Raw genomic sequence first — 15,559 nt, 5'->3', positions numbered from 1 at the left:
CTAGAGAAGTGGCATGCAGTCATAGGGAGCATGAAAAGAGCAGAGAAACATAACTGAAACCCACAATGGGTCAGAGTGTTTTTGGCACTATCTGGAATCTTTGGTTTTATCTTGTGAATCATGCAGTTTGCACATCTATCAATTCTAACATTGTGCAGCACACCGCAGCACCCATAAAATGATCTTGCAGCACCCAAGGGCTCTATAGCACTCTGGTTGTGAATCACTGGCATAGCATCTCCAAACAAGATCACTGCCCATTCGACAAGGCACAAGACAAACGCATACTACGAGACAGTCCTAGCACAGAAAAAGCCTCCACACTACCAGTAAATAGAAAGAACAAAAGACGGAGAAGGGAAACAGGAAGATATGTGAAGTAACTTACTGAATCTATATCAGATGCATCCAGTCAGCAGTATAGTCAGGAATTGGATGTCCTGTATACCAGTCTGAAATCCTTTCTACTAAATCAATCTTCTCCTCTAACAGTAATCATTTTACCAAAGATTATAAATCACTGATAAGACAATGCATTACATTTATTAGTAACAGAGTAGGACCCTGATCCAAAAAATATGACTACTTTTGTTTATAGTTAAGCCTATTCTTAAAGTGCTTTTCTGGACTGTGACTTGGGTGATAGGTTTACCCATTCATCAGATTTTATTTGTATTTGAACTGTAGAATATTCTCTCTCTCAATTTTAACTATGTCTAGAATCATAGGAATTGTTTTTCACACCAAACTAGTCTCCCATAAAAATGCCACCCATGCATTTTTGCTTCCTATGCATGGAAAACTTTTGCCAAGTCCATTAACAAATCCACTCCCCTTAACACCATCAGCTTTCTTGTTAAGATCGACTTGTATCATGATACCTATGGAAAGCTGCCTAATTATAATGTCTAAGCAGGTGGCCAGTTAGTGTTTCATTAAAATCTATTAAAAAAAGCAAAACACCATGAAGCATCCCCTTGGTGCACACTGCTAGTCCACAGATTTCTCAATTTAAAAAAAGTTAAATAAAAAAGAAACTTTTCCCTAAACCCTCTGCCAATATTTGTGATTTTACAATTATATTGTCCTACCCTATGTTATTATTACTACCGTTATTTTCTGCTATGTGAAATATGTTTGGGAACAATTCAAAGAACTAACTCACCACATTTAGAAGAAAAGCAGTGAATCTGATTACAAAGTATTGCCAGTGACAAAAAATAACCAAACTGTGAAAAAAAGAAAGATTTTATTTTCTCCAATTTCTGTTAGTATGATGTTAGTTTTAATGACAGGTAAAAAATTGAGACAGAAGTGTAGTTCCAGAATTGACAGCATCCTTTTAACTGAAGATTACTAAATAATTTATGTTGTTCTCTGAAATGAAAATAGCAGCTATGATAAGCAAGGCCTTTGCCAATTCCAGACTTGTCTTCTCAATATGCTGCACTCCTGCTTATCATAAAGACTGCAGAAAAGCTGCAGTTGCTTTGTGAGTTTGCTGCCTAACACCTAATAGGGCTAAACTCAAAGAGCACTGGCTTCAGTTCAGATTCAATTCAAGATGATGGTGCTGATCCTGCTTGGATCAAATTCTCTCATTTGCATACCTTCCCTCTCCCCTGCTTCCTAACTACTGTAATTATTGAGGACTCTGCTTATTAGCTGATGGTTCCCAGGATGAGATCTGCGGAATTAAAGGGCTGAGTATTCTTGACAGAGAATACTGCCTATCCTGGCCATACTTTGGAGGGAAGTATACATTTGGAAAAAGAAGCATTTATTTGGTTAGGGTTGTTATTCTTTTTAAATGGTAGAATATGAAATTGGTCACTGGTCTAGGTTGTCAGATAACAACAACAACAGGTGAGAAACTAGGTAGCAGGACATGTTTAAAAGTACACCCTGCATAATCCCCCCAGAAGGATAAGGGACTGTGACTTATCTGGGGATTTGCAGAACCATGGTAAACAGCTCCAGGACAGTGCTCCAGATGTTTGCTGCAGCTTTTATTTCAAAATGCACTGTGGCTCCAATCAGTTATCCATGATGGAGACAGGTTTCCTACTACCTCTGTAGTCAAAGCCTGAAACAAAATCTGCAGTCAAAGCTGTGTGTCCCTGATTATCCTTCAGCCAGCAGGAAGACCACCCTTTGAGCTGCCTACCATCTATACAGATGCCCAGTTATGTTGCTAAATGGCTGCTGTGCACTGGTGTCCACCAAGGGATCCTTAAGTGTCATCCTCCTAACCTTTCTTAGTAAGAGCTGTCTCCCACTATGAGCCTGAAACAAAATCAGTGTCATAGCAAAAAAAGGTGCACAAGAACTTTGATTATAAAACAAGCTTTTCTTATTGACTTGACTGAAATAAATGCATGTCAAACTGAAGGAACACCTGTATGCTATTCCAGCCAGTGGTGGATGCCCAGGCAGCTCCTGCTCTGCATGGCGTTACTGGGTTTGACGGGGTAAAAGGCGGAGCGAAGTTTGGCACCACTTCAGCCCTCACTGCGGATGCCCATTTGGCCCTCACTATGCCTTACAGCTATTATGCAATTAAGCGAGCAGTATTATTCACAATGATTGCAATTGGTACAATAAACCTAGACTGCATTAAGCTACCATCACGCCATAAAAGTGACTGCCCAGCTACAAAAACAGAGCCGACCAGCTGTAGTTAGTGCTTGAACACGTGCAACCACTGCGCCGCTGGTTCCAGCCCAGCGCTACGGGCAGGGGCAAGGGCAGGGTGCGCCCCGCCCCCCGCGCGATTGGCTGTCAGCAGGAGTGCATTGTGACGTAAACCCGCAACGGTGTCGGGGGGGTGACGGAGAGAGCGCGCTTCAACTCCTGCCCTCAGCGCATGCGCGCCAACGGGCTGGCCCCGCCCCCGCCCTCAAGCCCCGCCCTTTCGGCGAGTCCGTGCTGTTGCGCATGCGGGAGGATGTCAGGGGCCGCGTTCTCCTTCCGGGCAAGCGGTGGTTTTGCTTCCGGGTGAGGCCGGCCCCGCGCCGCCGCCATGAAGATCACGCGGCAGAAGCACGCCAAGAAGCACGTGGGCTTCTACAAGTACAACTTCCAGGTCCGGGAGCCCTTCCAGGTGCTGCTGGACGGCACCTTCTGCCAGGCCGCGCTGCGCAACAAGATCCAGATCCGCGAGCAGCTGCCCGGCTACCTGGGGGGCGCCACGCAGCTCTGCACCACGCGGTGAGCGCGGTGGGGCGGGGCGCGGCGCGGCGCGGCGCTCCCGGGGGAGGGGCCGAGGGGAGCTCCGCTCCCACACGTCATCGCCGCCCTGTCTGCAGGGGGCGCTGCGGCCGGCCCCACGTGTGCCCTGGCGTCGATGTCCCAACCCCCACCCCCGTCCTGCTGGTGCCTCTCCCCACCGGCCCTGCCGCAGCATTGGCACCCGGCCACCTTCCCCCACCCTCCTCCCACCCTAGCAGCCCCCAAGCGCTGGCCCTCCAACCCCTGCTCCCCATACACTTACCTTCGTTCAGCTGCTAGGGCTGCTCCCACGACCCTGCCTGGCTGCCTGCTGGCCGCCCCAAGCAGCCCCTCACGGCCTGCACGGGGAAACCTGCACGGTTCTGGCACTTGCTCGCAACCCTTTCGCATATTCTTGCAACCCACTTTTGGGTCGCGACCCACAAGTTGAGAAATGCTGATGGGGAGGGTCGGGCGGAGAGCGAGGTCGGGATGTTTGCTGGATCTGGGATCCGAGGAGTCCATCAGTCAGTAGCAGACAAGCCAGGGGTGCAGCAGCCTACGTACAAGCTTGAGCCTTGTTGCTCAGCTGCTGCTTCCAGGTCAGGGATGTACGTAGGGCAGGGTAGCCAGGGAGGGGTCTGCTGAGCGGGCAGGTGGCTGGGCCCCGCTGTGGGGTTCTGGCCCCCTGTGCCCACCTCAGTGCTCAGCTAAGGAGGTGGCAGACTGGGTCGAGGGGCTGTGCCGTGCAGGCTGAAGCCCCAGGTTCAAGGTCACAGCCTGACACTGATGTGCCATCCTGCAATAGCTGAAGCTCTGAAGACCAAATCTTCTCCAAAGGTCATTTCGTTCTAAGCATGTTGTGATAGTTCAGGCTGGTGACTACCCATTTTTCACAGTTTCTTAGGGTGAAACATTTAGTCTCGTCTTTCATATTTCGGGCCTGACTTCTGGCCCTTCTCATTCATGGCAACAGCAAATGGAAAGTACTGGTAATGACTGGCTGGTGTGCAGAGACACTGCTGCTGTCAGGAGCCATCTAGGTAAATGGCTGTAGTGCCATGAGACACTTAGTGCTCTACCAAACAATCAGCACAGATCTGCAGACGGTGTAGAAGAGTGGCTCCATTTGTACTGCAGTCAAATGTATGATGGGCCTGGTTACAGCAGCACCCCCCTGATGTTGAAAGCACAGGTGAAATCCAACTACACTTCCCAGATGTTCTGAATCAGGGGTGTTAAACATCCTGTGGGCTGGATCAGTGTCCCTGAGCTGGTCTGTGGGCCACACCAAGACCAAACCCCTGTGGAGCGGGCATGGTGCTGCGTCCAGCCCATGTCCCATATGTGCCAGTTCCCAGGGCACAGCAGGCAGAACAGGGGGGATCGGTCTGGGGCACTATATGCAGCCTGCAACCCAGACACCCTCGACTGCATGCAGTGCCCAGTTCAGCCTGCCTGCCACAGACAGTGCCCACTTGGTGCAGCACGCCCACTGACCAGCCCTGCAAGGTGGCTCTGGGTTTGGCATCGTGCTGCGTGGAGTGCATATCCTGTGCTAGCCCTCTGTACGGCATGCAGCATACACGCTGAGTCAAGCCCCACACAGCATGTGCCAGCCTTGGAGCTCAGTGCATGGGTAGGGCCTGAACTGACACTGCACTCAGCACAGGAGGCCCAGGCTGCAGGGTCCAGCCCACACACGATATGCTGTACACGGAGCTGGGGTCAGGCCAGAGCCCTGCAGTCCAGATCAAACAGCTCCACAGGCTGGATCTGACCCACGGGCTGTATGTTTGACACTCCTTTTCTAAATTCTTCTGAGTTCATAAGCTTGCTCCTTTGAGTCCTTGAGGAAAATAGTGCTGTCTTGCTTTGGAAAATAGAACCTGAACTGTAGCAGAGGATTCATGTTGTAAACATATTTCTCCGTCACGTTCAATCTTGGTCTTCTTGATTATTTCATAGGTGCTTCCGAAGCAGTCTCTTGAAATTTGTCCAGCTGAGGGACAGATATTACTGTGACATCATAAAGACCTCAAGCTCCATTGCTTTTACTTCTGTGCAAAATGTGGAGCTGAGGTGCAAGTGCAGGAACTTGGGTGATTTTCAAAAACAAATAGAGCTGCTTTGTGGAAGAAGAAAATATTGCACAAAGGGGGGCTCTGTTTCGATTGCTGCTGCCTTTCCTAACCCATCTTTGCTTTCAATCTTGAGCAGCTGCTTCAAAAAATAATCCTTTACTTTGAGAGCAGATTGAACTGTAGACACAAAAAACTAATACCAGTTCTGATGCATGTTTGTGCTAACCTTTACACTTGCTTCACAGGAAAAAAATAGCAATGGGCACATCTACATGAGAAGTTTACTGCAGAGCTGCCTAATTAGCTCTACAGTAGACATCACGCATCTACACATGTGGCCGTGTTAGGCCACAGGAAACTAATTAACTCTGCAGCAGGATAGTACTTGTAAATGAAAGTACTATCCTACTGCAGAGTTATTTACTGCACAGCAAAACATGTGTAAATGCTGATTCTGGCATAAATTGCACCTGGTCAGCCCAGCCAGCAGGGAGCCACACTACCGCTTGCTGCCTAGCCACATGGCTCGGCAGCTACAGGAGCCTCGTGGCTCAGCCAGCTTCTTCACCACCCAACACAGCTGTCTGTTGCCCAGGCCTTCTTGCCCTTGGCCCTGCCAGCCTGGGGCTGCCCCCAGAATCCAGGCCACAGTACCAATGTCAGCTGGAGCCTGGGGCTGACCCTTGTACCCTCTGCCAGCCTGGGACTGGCACCTGGGCAGCTATGGGTGGAACCTGGAGCTCCCTCTGGTTGCTGCAGGGGGGGTAGAGCATGGCAGGAGCAGCCCTGGCCTCCAGTGCTCCTCCCTGGCTCAGTTTGCTGCTGTTCCAGGCATTTGTGTAGATGCTGCACCTGGGTGTAGTTTACTGCAGCACAAATTGCTGCACAGTTTATTCAGTCACAGTAATAGCATGTGTAGATATGTCCAGTGAAAAGTCAAGTAGCGCAGGCCAGCCCCAGTCTTAGTAACATACCCAGTGCATCTACACATGCATTTGATCCGGGATCAGTTTACTCATGAGTAAACGCTTCCAAGCAAGCATCTACACGTGCAGAGAAGCGGGAACAGCTTTGCCGCTAATGACAGCAAACTGCTCCCACTTCCTGGGGCCCTGCAATGGGCCCCTGCTTCCACTCGGGGGAGCTCCAGGCTCCCCGCGGGCGATAGTTCAGGGGCTGGCAGGGAGCACTGGGCCAGGAGACGGCTGTCTCCTGGCCGGTGCCTGAGATGTTACACATTGCCCCAGGGGTCTGCTTGCTGCTGGGGTGGAGACAATGTCCCCCTGCCCCATGAGTAGGAAGCTCCTGGCACCGGCTCCCTGGATCAGAGCCAGGGGACTTGAGAAGAGCTGCGGAGGAGAGGCAGGTTTTAGCCCCCTGCCCCATCTGCTGGTAGGGCTTGCACCCTGGCAGCTCTTTCCAAGGCCTGTGCCTTGAACAGGGCTCAGGGCTAGAACCTGCCCTTGACCAGGATAGTTCCCAGCCCCTGCTCCACATACAGGACCGAAGCTGGAGAACCTGTTCCCCATTCAGCGACATGAGTGCTGAGCAGGCTGGGAGCTTGTTCCCCACTCAGTTCTGCAAGTATGTAGATGGGCAGGGAATAGGCTCCCTAGCCTCTGCCTGCAGGCAGCTTCCAGCACCAGGTTTGCGGTTGTGGGGCCAGCCCTGGGAGAACCTGATCTCCCAGCTACCCCATCGCAATGGTGGAGTATGGGGCTTGGAGCTCCCTGCTGCTGGGACAAGGGGACATAGTCCCCAGCCAGGCTTCAGTTGTGGAACCTGCCCCAGGAAGCAATCTCCTGCCCCCTGGTGAATGGCTGACCAGAAGCAGACTGGCTTCCGGTCAGGCATCTACACAAGTGCTACTGCACTGTTACGAATCGAAAGTAAATTTGCTACTTGCATTTGCAGGTAGCAAATTTACTTGTAATTAGCAAGGTTTACTGTGTAGTAAGCATGTGCACATGTAGATGCACATGCTTACTGCGCAGTAAACTAAGCTACTGTGCAGTTAAGCATTAGTCTTGAATATTTCATGCCTTCATCTCCTGGATGTTTTTCATCGTTCTTGGAAAAACACTTCCTAATAAGTGATTTGGTTTACATTTTTGATAGATTCTTTCATGTAGTCTCACAAGTCTATAACATTGAAATCTACTGATTCTTCAACGTGGGTATCGCTTCTTTTATTAATCATATCCTCTGGGAAGATTTTGCTCTTCATTTTTTTTTTTTTTAACAAAAATGTTTTCTGTATGTTACCTACTGGTTCCTGTTTTGTGAATTAATATATTTTTATTAACCTTTTTTTCCAGTCTTGTTGCGTAATTTCTAAATCATTCCATTACATGGCACAGTTGCAATCCTTTTTAGTCTTCTCATTGGGTACTTTGTGAATTTTTAGGGTGCAAGATAAAACTAAAGGACTTCCCTAATGGTATAATTGAGTGGGTCGTCACCGGAACATTGGTTTAGCAAGAGTGTAAGAATGATTCAGGTGGCATTTTTCTTCAAAGAGGTTAATTAATCTCTTCATGTATATCCATGTCAATATGTGTGGTGTCTGAATTGGAAGACTCTAAACCTGTCCTAAATCCTGCTGGGTTATCCTGTTTTACAATGCCATGAAATTTGTTCACCAAAAGACCCCTTTAGTATGTAAATCTCTGAGAACTTTGCTGTTTAGCACCTGCTATTTTAAATTTCACAGGCACTGTTGGGTATAACACTCTCTGAGACAGAACCACTAAAATGCAAATGAATTGTACATCAGCTGTTGTAATTCCTGCTGTGTTTTTTCTTTCACATAATTCAAATATGGAATCCCAGCATGTTAGTAGTCACATATATTCAGTCCTAAATTAACACTACATACAGGTATTATTATTATGCATTTACACCGGTTGCTTTATTTGTGGGGGAGGTTTATTTGATTGTGTAGTTTTTTTATACTAATCTGTGTGGTAGGTGAAGTCTGTGAACTTTAGGAGTGGCAGGGGGTTAGATCAAATGATCCTGGAGGTGTCTGTCAACCCCATGATTCTATATAGAAAGCCTTTTACTCGAACAGGTTACAGCAGGGGTGGGCGATTATTTTGGGCAGAGGGCTGCTTACTGAGTTTTGGCAAGCCATCGAGAGCTGCATGATGGGCAGTCCGGGGCAGAGAAATACTACTTTTCTAAATTTTTTAGGAGCCTTGTGAGCCAGATAGAATGGCTCAGCGGGCTGCATCCGGCCCCCGAGCCGCATTTTGCCCACCCCGGGTTACAGTAAAGAAGTTGGATTTTCTTTATAATAGCTGTAATTACACTGGCAAAGGTTTTTTTTTCACTTAATTGCAAGTCTTACTGAAGTAGTCTCAAAGATTTGGAATTGCCATTGAATTGTCCGAGGTTACTTAATATTTCAAATGTTGTTATTAGTCTCATTTAGAAATTTTGTTGAAATGCTAAGAAAAGCTATACTTCAACTCATTTTTGTGCTCTGTAAAATGGACATAGTCTGGCCAGGCAGTGTTTATCTCTAATCAAATATGCTTAATTCAATATTTGAAACCTCTTTGCAGTTGTATAGAGCATTTATTTTAATATGAGGAATAAAATTAGGGATTTTTCCCTTTATAAATTTGTCTCATTTTTGCTATTTTTAGATGCGTTCTAAAAGAATTAGAATCACTGGGGAAGGAACTATATGGAGCAAAATTAATTGCCCAGAGATTTCAGGTTCGACACTGTTCTCACTTCGAAGATCCAGTAAGTGGTTCTGCATGTCTTCTATCCATGATTCAGGATGGCAATCCACATCACTATTTTATTGCTACACAGGTAAATACTCCTAGGAAACCTAACTTAATTTTATTTTAAAACGGTTGGGTTTTTTAAATTCATAATAAACACAAGATTTGAATGACTAGTTGGAATTAAATTTATAAGATCTGCATGTCTGCAACATGTGACGACTATCAGATTACAAAGTGGCGAAATGTCAGTTTGAAAGAGAATTACAGCCTTAAAAGTATCACTGAATAGGATTTCCTGCATGATGAATGGGAACAAAAATATTGTAAACGTCCTCACTCTGAACATTCATCACAAGCTGCTTGTATTTGTTTACCATGCTGCAATTTCAATTAAAATGCTACACTGGAAATTTAGAATAAACTTTTTAGTTGAACTTTTCAATCTGAAAGTGAATTCAGAGTTGCTGCGATTTTTTTTGTGCAGACTTCAATCTCTTGAATATTTTGCACTGCTTGAAAATAAAAAGGGTTTCACTATAATTTTTATGGGCATCTTCCATGATGACATTTGACACTTTTGTAGATTTAATTTATTTCCCTCTCGTCTCCTTCCCCACATGTACAAAAAGAGGAAGTATATTTCTTTTGCCTTGGGGGTAATACAGAAGATGGGCATGCAGAAATTGGTTCATCAGAGACAGGCCCCCATCTTTCAGATTTACTAGCTACTAAGTTAATAGACATTTTTTATAAAATTCAGCTCTTTGAATAATATTTGCCATTGTAGTGCAATCATTTCTAAAAGAAAAGTTAATCACAAATTGTTGACTGTGCCTTTTGATTTGACAGGACCAAGATTTGGCAAAAAAAGTGAAGAAAAAGCCTGGAGTTCCTCTGCTCTTTATTATTCAGAACACTATAGTACTTGACAAACCATCTCCAAAATCTCTGGCATTTGTTCAAGCAGTTCAAGCAAATCAGCTTGTTCCAGAGCACCAGAAACAAAGTCTTAAACAACTCAAAGAGAAAGAGGGACTAGGAAAGGAAGAAAAGGAAAAAAGAAAACGTAAGAGGGTGGGTGGTCCCAATCCCCTCAGCTGCCTGAAGAAGAAGAAAAAAGTGCAAGAGACTAAGCAGCCTCCTGCTGCAAAGAAGAAACGAAAAAGAAAACGAAGCCGGGCTAAACCGCAGCCAGTGCAACAGTGCGCAGAAGCATAAAGCTGTCCTTATAAACCGTGCAGGACTTCAGTGTTGCTTGAATTTTTGTAAAGATTCTTTTTGCACAAAAATAATATGAAAATAACTGTGTGTTTGTACTGAACCATATTTTTATGAAAAAAGTAATACCCTTCCTTGGGAAACAAACACTGTGAGGACATGTGCTGTGTTGTTTTCTGTACCTCTTAACTAGTTCATTCATGCCATGAGAAAAAAAGACTAATAATATGAAATCCATTGCTCAAAGATTTTCCCATTGCAAAGTATGAAGTCAGAGTTAAATTTCTTGCATTTATAAGTGCAATTGTATGTTTCAGAACAGGCTGGATCCAAGTTGACCCTTCAGGTGTCTCCAGTTGGGCATTGCCATGTCTTGAAAGGGTTGATCCTAATTGAAAGGGTTAAGTCTCTAGATATTCCTACTCACTGGCCATGTCCACATGAGATGCTTACTGCTCAGTAGCATTACATGGCAGAAACCACATGAAGCGATGCTACTGAGCAGCAGTCTTGGGCTATTACACAGTCAGCGTCACAAGGCCGTTTGTCGGCACTGCTGCACAGTAACTTGGGTTACTGCACAGTCATTTAGTACTGGTTTATACAAGTACTAAATGACTGCGCAATAACAACTACACAGTCAGTGTCTTTTGTATATCAAGCCACTATATAGGAACCCCAGGTGCCTCCCAAGAGCAATCTAGTAACTGTGCCTAGATGCTGAGCAGGGAGGCATGTTGAATGAGCCCCGGGCTGTCCAACTGGCAGCCTCTGAGCTGTATATGGCCTTGTAATAGGGAGCCCTAGCCCTGTTACTATAAGACAGGTCTACCCCTTTAAGGCCAGAACTTTCTGGGCAGAGAATGATGGTAAGGAGGGGGTTAAATACTGAGCCTGGCCAGCTAGTCAGCTGACCGGAAGGGGCAGGCCAGGACTATAAAAACCCTGGGCAGAGCGGCAGTAAGGGCCGGCAGCCAAAGGGGGAAGGAGTGCATCCTGGAGTTCCACGAGAGGCCTGTTGAGTGGTCCAAAGGCTGGAAGAGGGGACTACGGCAACCCTGAGAGACAGCAGCTGCCCCAGAAGCTGATGGTGGGGAGCTGAAGCACGAATCCGGCATAAAATGTAAGCTGGCATGCGGCTTTCTTTGATCGCATCTTTTTTTGTGGCTGTTATTGCCTATGGATGGGACTGTCCTTATTTCTTTTGGTTATTGAATACGTGGTGGTTTGGGGGAGGCTATTAGGGGAAGAAGGAGGCCTCATTTTGGGGCACAGACCCCGGTGCCAGTGAGGGCATGGCTTTTGAGGGTACATAAACCCCAATGCCAGTGGGGGTTCAGGATTTCTGAGGTGCACTGACCCTGTTGCCTGAAGGCGCGATCTTAAAAGGCCAGGGAGGCCTGGTGCACCTGTAGTACAACTTAATTTTGTGGGTTTTTTTGTGGGACTAAGCACGCCCATCCTCTGGCCTTGAACTTGTGCCACCCCAGCTGTGGCTTTGGTGGCTAGATCTCTAGGCCAGGCTCCACACTGGAGCAGGAAAGATGCTTAGTGCCTTGGAGTCAAACCCTGTTTGGTGGGTTTAGACGGGGAGGCCTAGCTAGAGAAAGACTGGGGTCAAGGCCTGTGGAGGCGAAAGACCCCAACATACGAAATACAATAGGCAGCCTCCTGCTTTCAAGAACATTAATAATAATTTCTATCAAGACATGGCAGGTGAGTAACACCAGAAACCTTAAGGGGGACTCCAAGGGTGCCCCACATAGGGCATGGATGACAGGGAAGATGGTGCTGGGGAAAGCAACCTGTTACAGACTTTCAACCCCCTGCAGCTGCTTCTTCCAAAACCACATGGTAGAGGAGGACCTGGGTATGGGGGGGCACAGGGTTGTCCTAACTTGCTACCTTGGAGCCTTGGTTTCTATCACAGAGCAGCACATTAAGTGTTTTATCATTTTTAGACCAGCAGTCCTCAAAGCACCTGACAACAACATTGAGCTTGAGAAGGAGCACAGCACCCCTTGTTCACTTTTTAACTTGGAGACTTTTGAACTCCTTTTGCTCCAATGCCTGATTATTACAGCACTAAGGAAGTGGGAGGCCTGGGTTATAGTCCCTCCTTCCCACCACCTCTCCCACTCCCCAGCTCACGGGATCAGACTTATGTTTCACACTCTTGTAGTTTGCCCTAAGCATCAGTGTTCAGGGGAAGAGGGAGGAAGGAAAGAGCCTCTACTCTTCCGTTGACCTTGGCCCACTGGAGAAGCAAGTTTCATGGGACTAGAATGAGCTCAGGCAAGAGGAAGGGGAACTCTGTAGCCTGTTGGTTTTTGTACTCTTGGGAGTAGTGAGTCCTGCTGCTAGGAATCTTACAAATTTTATTTTAACCCAATGGATATTCAATGTAAAATGCGTAAGCACCCCTGGGGGCAAGTGAGTGGCAGCATGTGTCTGTACCCCAGTTAGGGATGTTTCCATGGAAAAGAGTTTGTATGTTTGGTCCCTGCTGCCATGGTTGTTAATGCATTTTACACTGGAAAGCCATAGGTTTAGCAAGACAAGTTTCTTTGGGTAAATCTGATATCTTTTATTAGACCAACTCAAATAGTTGGAAAAATTCTTCTTTGCAAGCTTTTGGGTATAAATACCCTTCGTTAGGCTGAGGAAGCCTTTGCACTTGGTGTGTGCTCTTTTTGGATGGAATGAATAGTAAAGAAACCAGAGGCTGGTCTGCATGCAAGAAAACCAGGCAGTGCAGATGGAAATTGAGGAGTCAGTGAGTGAGAGACACATTGGTGGGGTGGGGAGGGGGGCAGTGAATATAGCTGGTAAATAGTAGAGAGGTACCTGGGAAGTCAGATGTTAGGCAGGTTATAATGTGTCATAAATTCAATGTCTGTAGTTGGTTTATATTTAGTCCATGATTTTTTGTACCCAGGAGGTTTAGCAAACACACCAGAATCCAGGCCTTCCTGATCCCAGATCAATGCTCTCCTCCGCTGCAATATTAGAGACCATCTCTACCATCTGTGAAAAAGGCACAACATTGCAGTTCGAAACAGCGATGCATTCTGCCTTTGAAAGCAACTCCTGTTTGAGATGACCTCGAGCTCCTGGTTTGCTCAACAAGCCAGACAACTTGTTAGAGCATTTGCTGTTGCCATTTTAATGCCAAATTAAAATGGGAAAGAGGACTATCTTAAGAGATTTACAACCTGTCTCCAAGTAAAACAGCACAGGGGCCCAAGCACGTCACCATTTAATTAGAGTCAAATTGTTTGAAAGGAGGACTATCTAACTGGTGGCCTGTGGGCCGCATGCTGCTAGGGGTTAATCTGCAGAGCCCAGGCTTCTCCTGGCTCCTGCTTCCCTGATTGCTCTGGCTCCAGGGTCTCTAGGATCCCTCTTCTCTGGCTTTCACTTCTTGCCCCTGTCCCAGGGGGTGGCACAGAGCAGGGTGGAGTGGCTCAGCACACAAAGCAGGATGGAGTGGTTCAGCAGTGCCAGGGGAGCTGCAGCTGCAGATTGGGAGTAGGGGGTTCCAGCCTGTATGGTACAGCAGTGCAAGGAGGAGCTGCCCCCTCATGTGCCAGAGGAGCTTGCAGCCAGGAAAGTGAGGGGAGGGCATAGCCCCCACAGTACACGGTCCTTGCAGTTTACAGCCCCCAGCTGTTAAGTTGGAAAGCCCTGTTTTAAAGCATTGACTGTCCAAGGCTATGATATGATGTCCCATCATGCGTAAAGCTATTGTAAAGGGTTTAGCAGACTTGGTCATGCCTTCCGGGTAGATAGGGCCCTAACAGCAACTTTGAATAAAGATGAACATTCTGGGACACCGAATGGTTTTTATAAGAACAGAAAACCAAAGCAGTAAAACAGGAACTGCAGAGGAAAGGTTTGGAGGGTCCTGTTGTCTCAAAATAAATGTATAGATCCCTTTTTTCAGCAGGTACCTTGATAAATATTAAAGAACAAAAATGAGTAACCATACTTTTAGGCTATCATACATTATGTCTTGTACAAATTATCAGGAGAATAAAACAATAGGACAACAGCTACGGTCTACACAGTGTTAATACTGAATATGGGGGAAAGAATTTGTATATCTAGGCAATGAAAGATATTTAGCCAATTCAACTGGCTGGATTTATATGTTGGTGTGATGTGATATTGTACGATAAATCATTCCCTGAGCAGCTGTTAACAACACTAAATAGATGAGTTAATTAGGAGAACTGGAACCTGTGATGTTTATGAATCATTAAAGTAAATACGAATATGGTATGACTTGAAAAATAAATACATTCTGGTTGTGTGTGTGTGTGGTAATACTTCTCCCAGCTATGTATTTTTGGGGGGGTCCATGAAAGAAAACAGGATTTCTAGAGCTCTGGCTCATTTGTTTTCTCTTGCCCAAGTCTACACATAATTACTTGATCAACAGGGTAGCTTTGTGTAGGTTCGTAAACATATCTTGTCGGATGCTAAGGATGAAGAGCATAAGAACAACGTGAGTTATATTCATCTCATCTCTCACAACATGAGAAGCTACTGTATATTTCATACCTCTATGCAAGTGTGATATCTCACACAGCAGTTATAGATATGGGAGAATGAGCACATAATAGCCAATAGCAGGTTCTATATAATTTTGGTGGAAAAGAGTATATTTTATATAGAGAAACTGCCAGAAAGTAATGTTTTAGTATCTAGAGGAATAAGAAGGTTAGATAGATGATGTACCTCTGGATCCAAGACGAGAATAACTTTTTTTTTGCAGGATGGAGAGGGGATATGCTATATGTTTGATAATTATATCTATGTACTGTGCCCAAAATACATCTCTATGGCAATCGGTCAAGGTTACACCATTTTTTACACTGTTACACTTTTTAAAATGCAGGCATCTCCATTTAAAAAACAGAGAAAAGGTCAAATGGAGAAATGTAGTAAGGATCTTGTGTGGGTTTTCCGTTTCTCACAGGAAAATGGAGAAAAATGCAGATTTCCCCCTTTACCCAATAAAAAAGTGGATATCTCATTTTAACGGAAAAACACATGGATTTTGCACTTTTTCAAAGAGCTCTCTGCAAGCTGGCAGAGTTCCAGCCTGTAAGGGGCCGGGGAGGAGCTGGAGGAGGGTGGTCGGCAGGGGCACCTGGCCACCAGGCAGCCTGGAGAGCAGCTTCCACAGGTAAGTCTAGGAGGGAGAGGGGGACTGAGGTCCTTATTGGGGGGGAGGGAGTTGGACAGGACTGGGACTGCTGCCCAGCCGGGTGGTGTGTGGGAAATATGTGGCCTTAG

The 15,559-nt window shown here is 46.2% G+C and overlaps 1 protein-coding gene across 2 annotated transcripts; it reads left to right on the top strand.

Moving 5' to 3' along the window:
• Positions 1-2,930: 2,930 nt before the first annotated feature.
• Positions 2,931-14,584, top strand: UTP23 (UTP23 small subunit processome component). 2 transcript variants are annotated; one of them, XM_059723803.1, is made up of 4 exons: positions 2,931-3,210; positions 8,948-9,050; positions 9,887-11,378; positions 13,194-14,584. In XM_059723803.1, exons 1-3 carry the CDS (start codon positions 3,023-3,025, stop codon positions 10,253-10,255), a joined length of 660 nt encoding a protein of 219 aa, XP_059579786.1. In that variant the 5' UTR covers positions 2,931-3,022; the 3' UTR covers positions 10,256-11,378; positions 13,194-14,584. The 2 variants fall into 2 exon arrangements, with proteins under 2 accessions (XP_059579786.1, XP_014459347.2); XM_014603861.3 differs by having other exon boundaries at positions 2,933-3,210; positions 8,948-9,122.
• Positions 14,585-15,559: the final 975 nt, after the last annotated feature.

This window comes from Alligator mississippiensis, chromosome 3, assembly GCF_030867095.1.
Source record: "Alligator mississippiensis isolate rAllMis1 chromosome 3, rAllMis1, whole genome shotgun sequence".
In the NCBI taxonomy this organism is placed as follows: domain Eukaryota; kingdom Metazoa; phylum Chordata; order Crocodylia; family Alligatoridae; genus Alligator; species Alligator mississippiensis.
Note: the sequence above shows the minus strand (reverse complement) of the source record. Positions and strands in the feature narration are given on the sequence as shown.

Bases quoted from the DNA above. Each gene is read 5' to 3' on its own strand.
- UTP23 (XM_014603861.3), top strand. From the start codon at position 3,023: ATGAAGATCACGCGGCAGAAGCACGCCAAGAAGCACGTGGGCTTCTAC. The intron at 3,211-8,947 runs GTGAGCGCGGTG...TGCTATTTTTAG, and splicing joins ACGCAGCTCTGCACCACGCG to ATGCGTTCTAAAAGAATTAG. The intron at 9,123-9,886 runs GTAAATACTCCT...TTGATTTGACAG, and splicing joins ACTATTTTATTGCTACACAG to GACCAAGATTTGGCAAAAAA.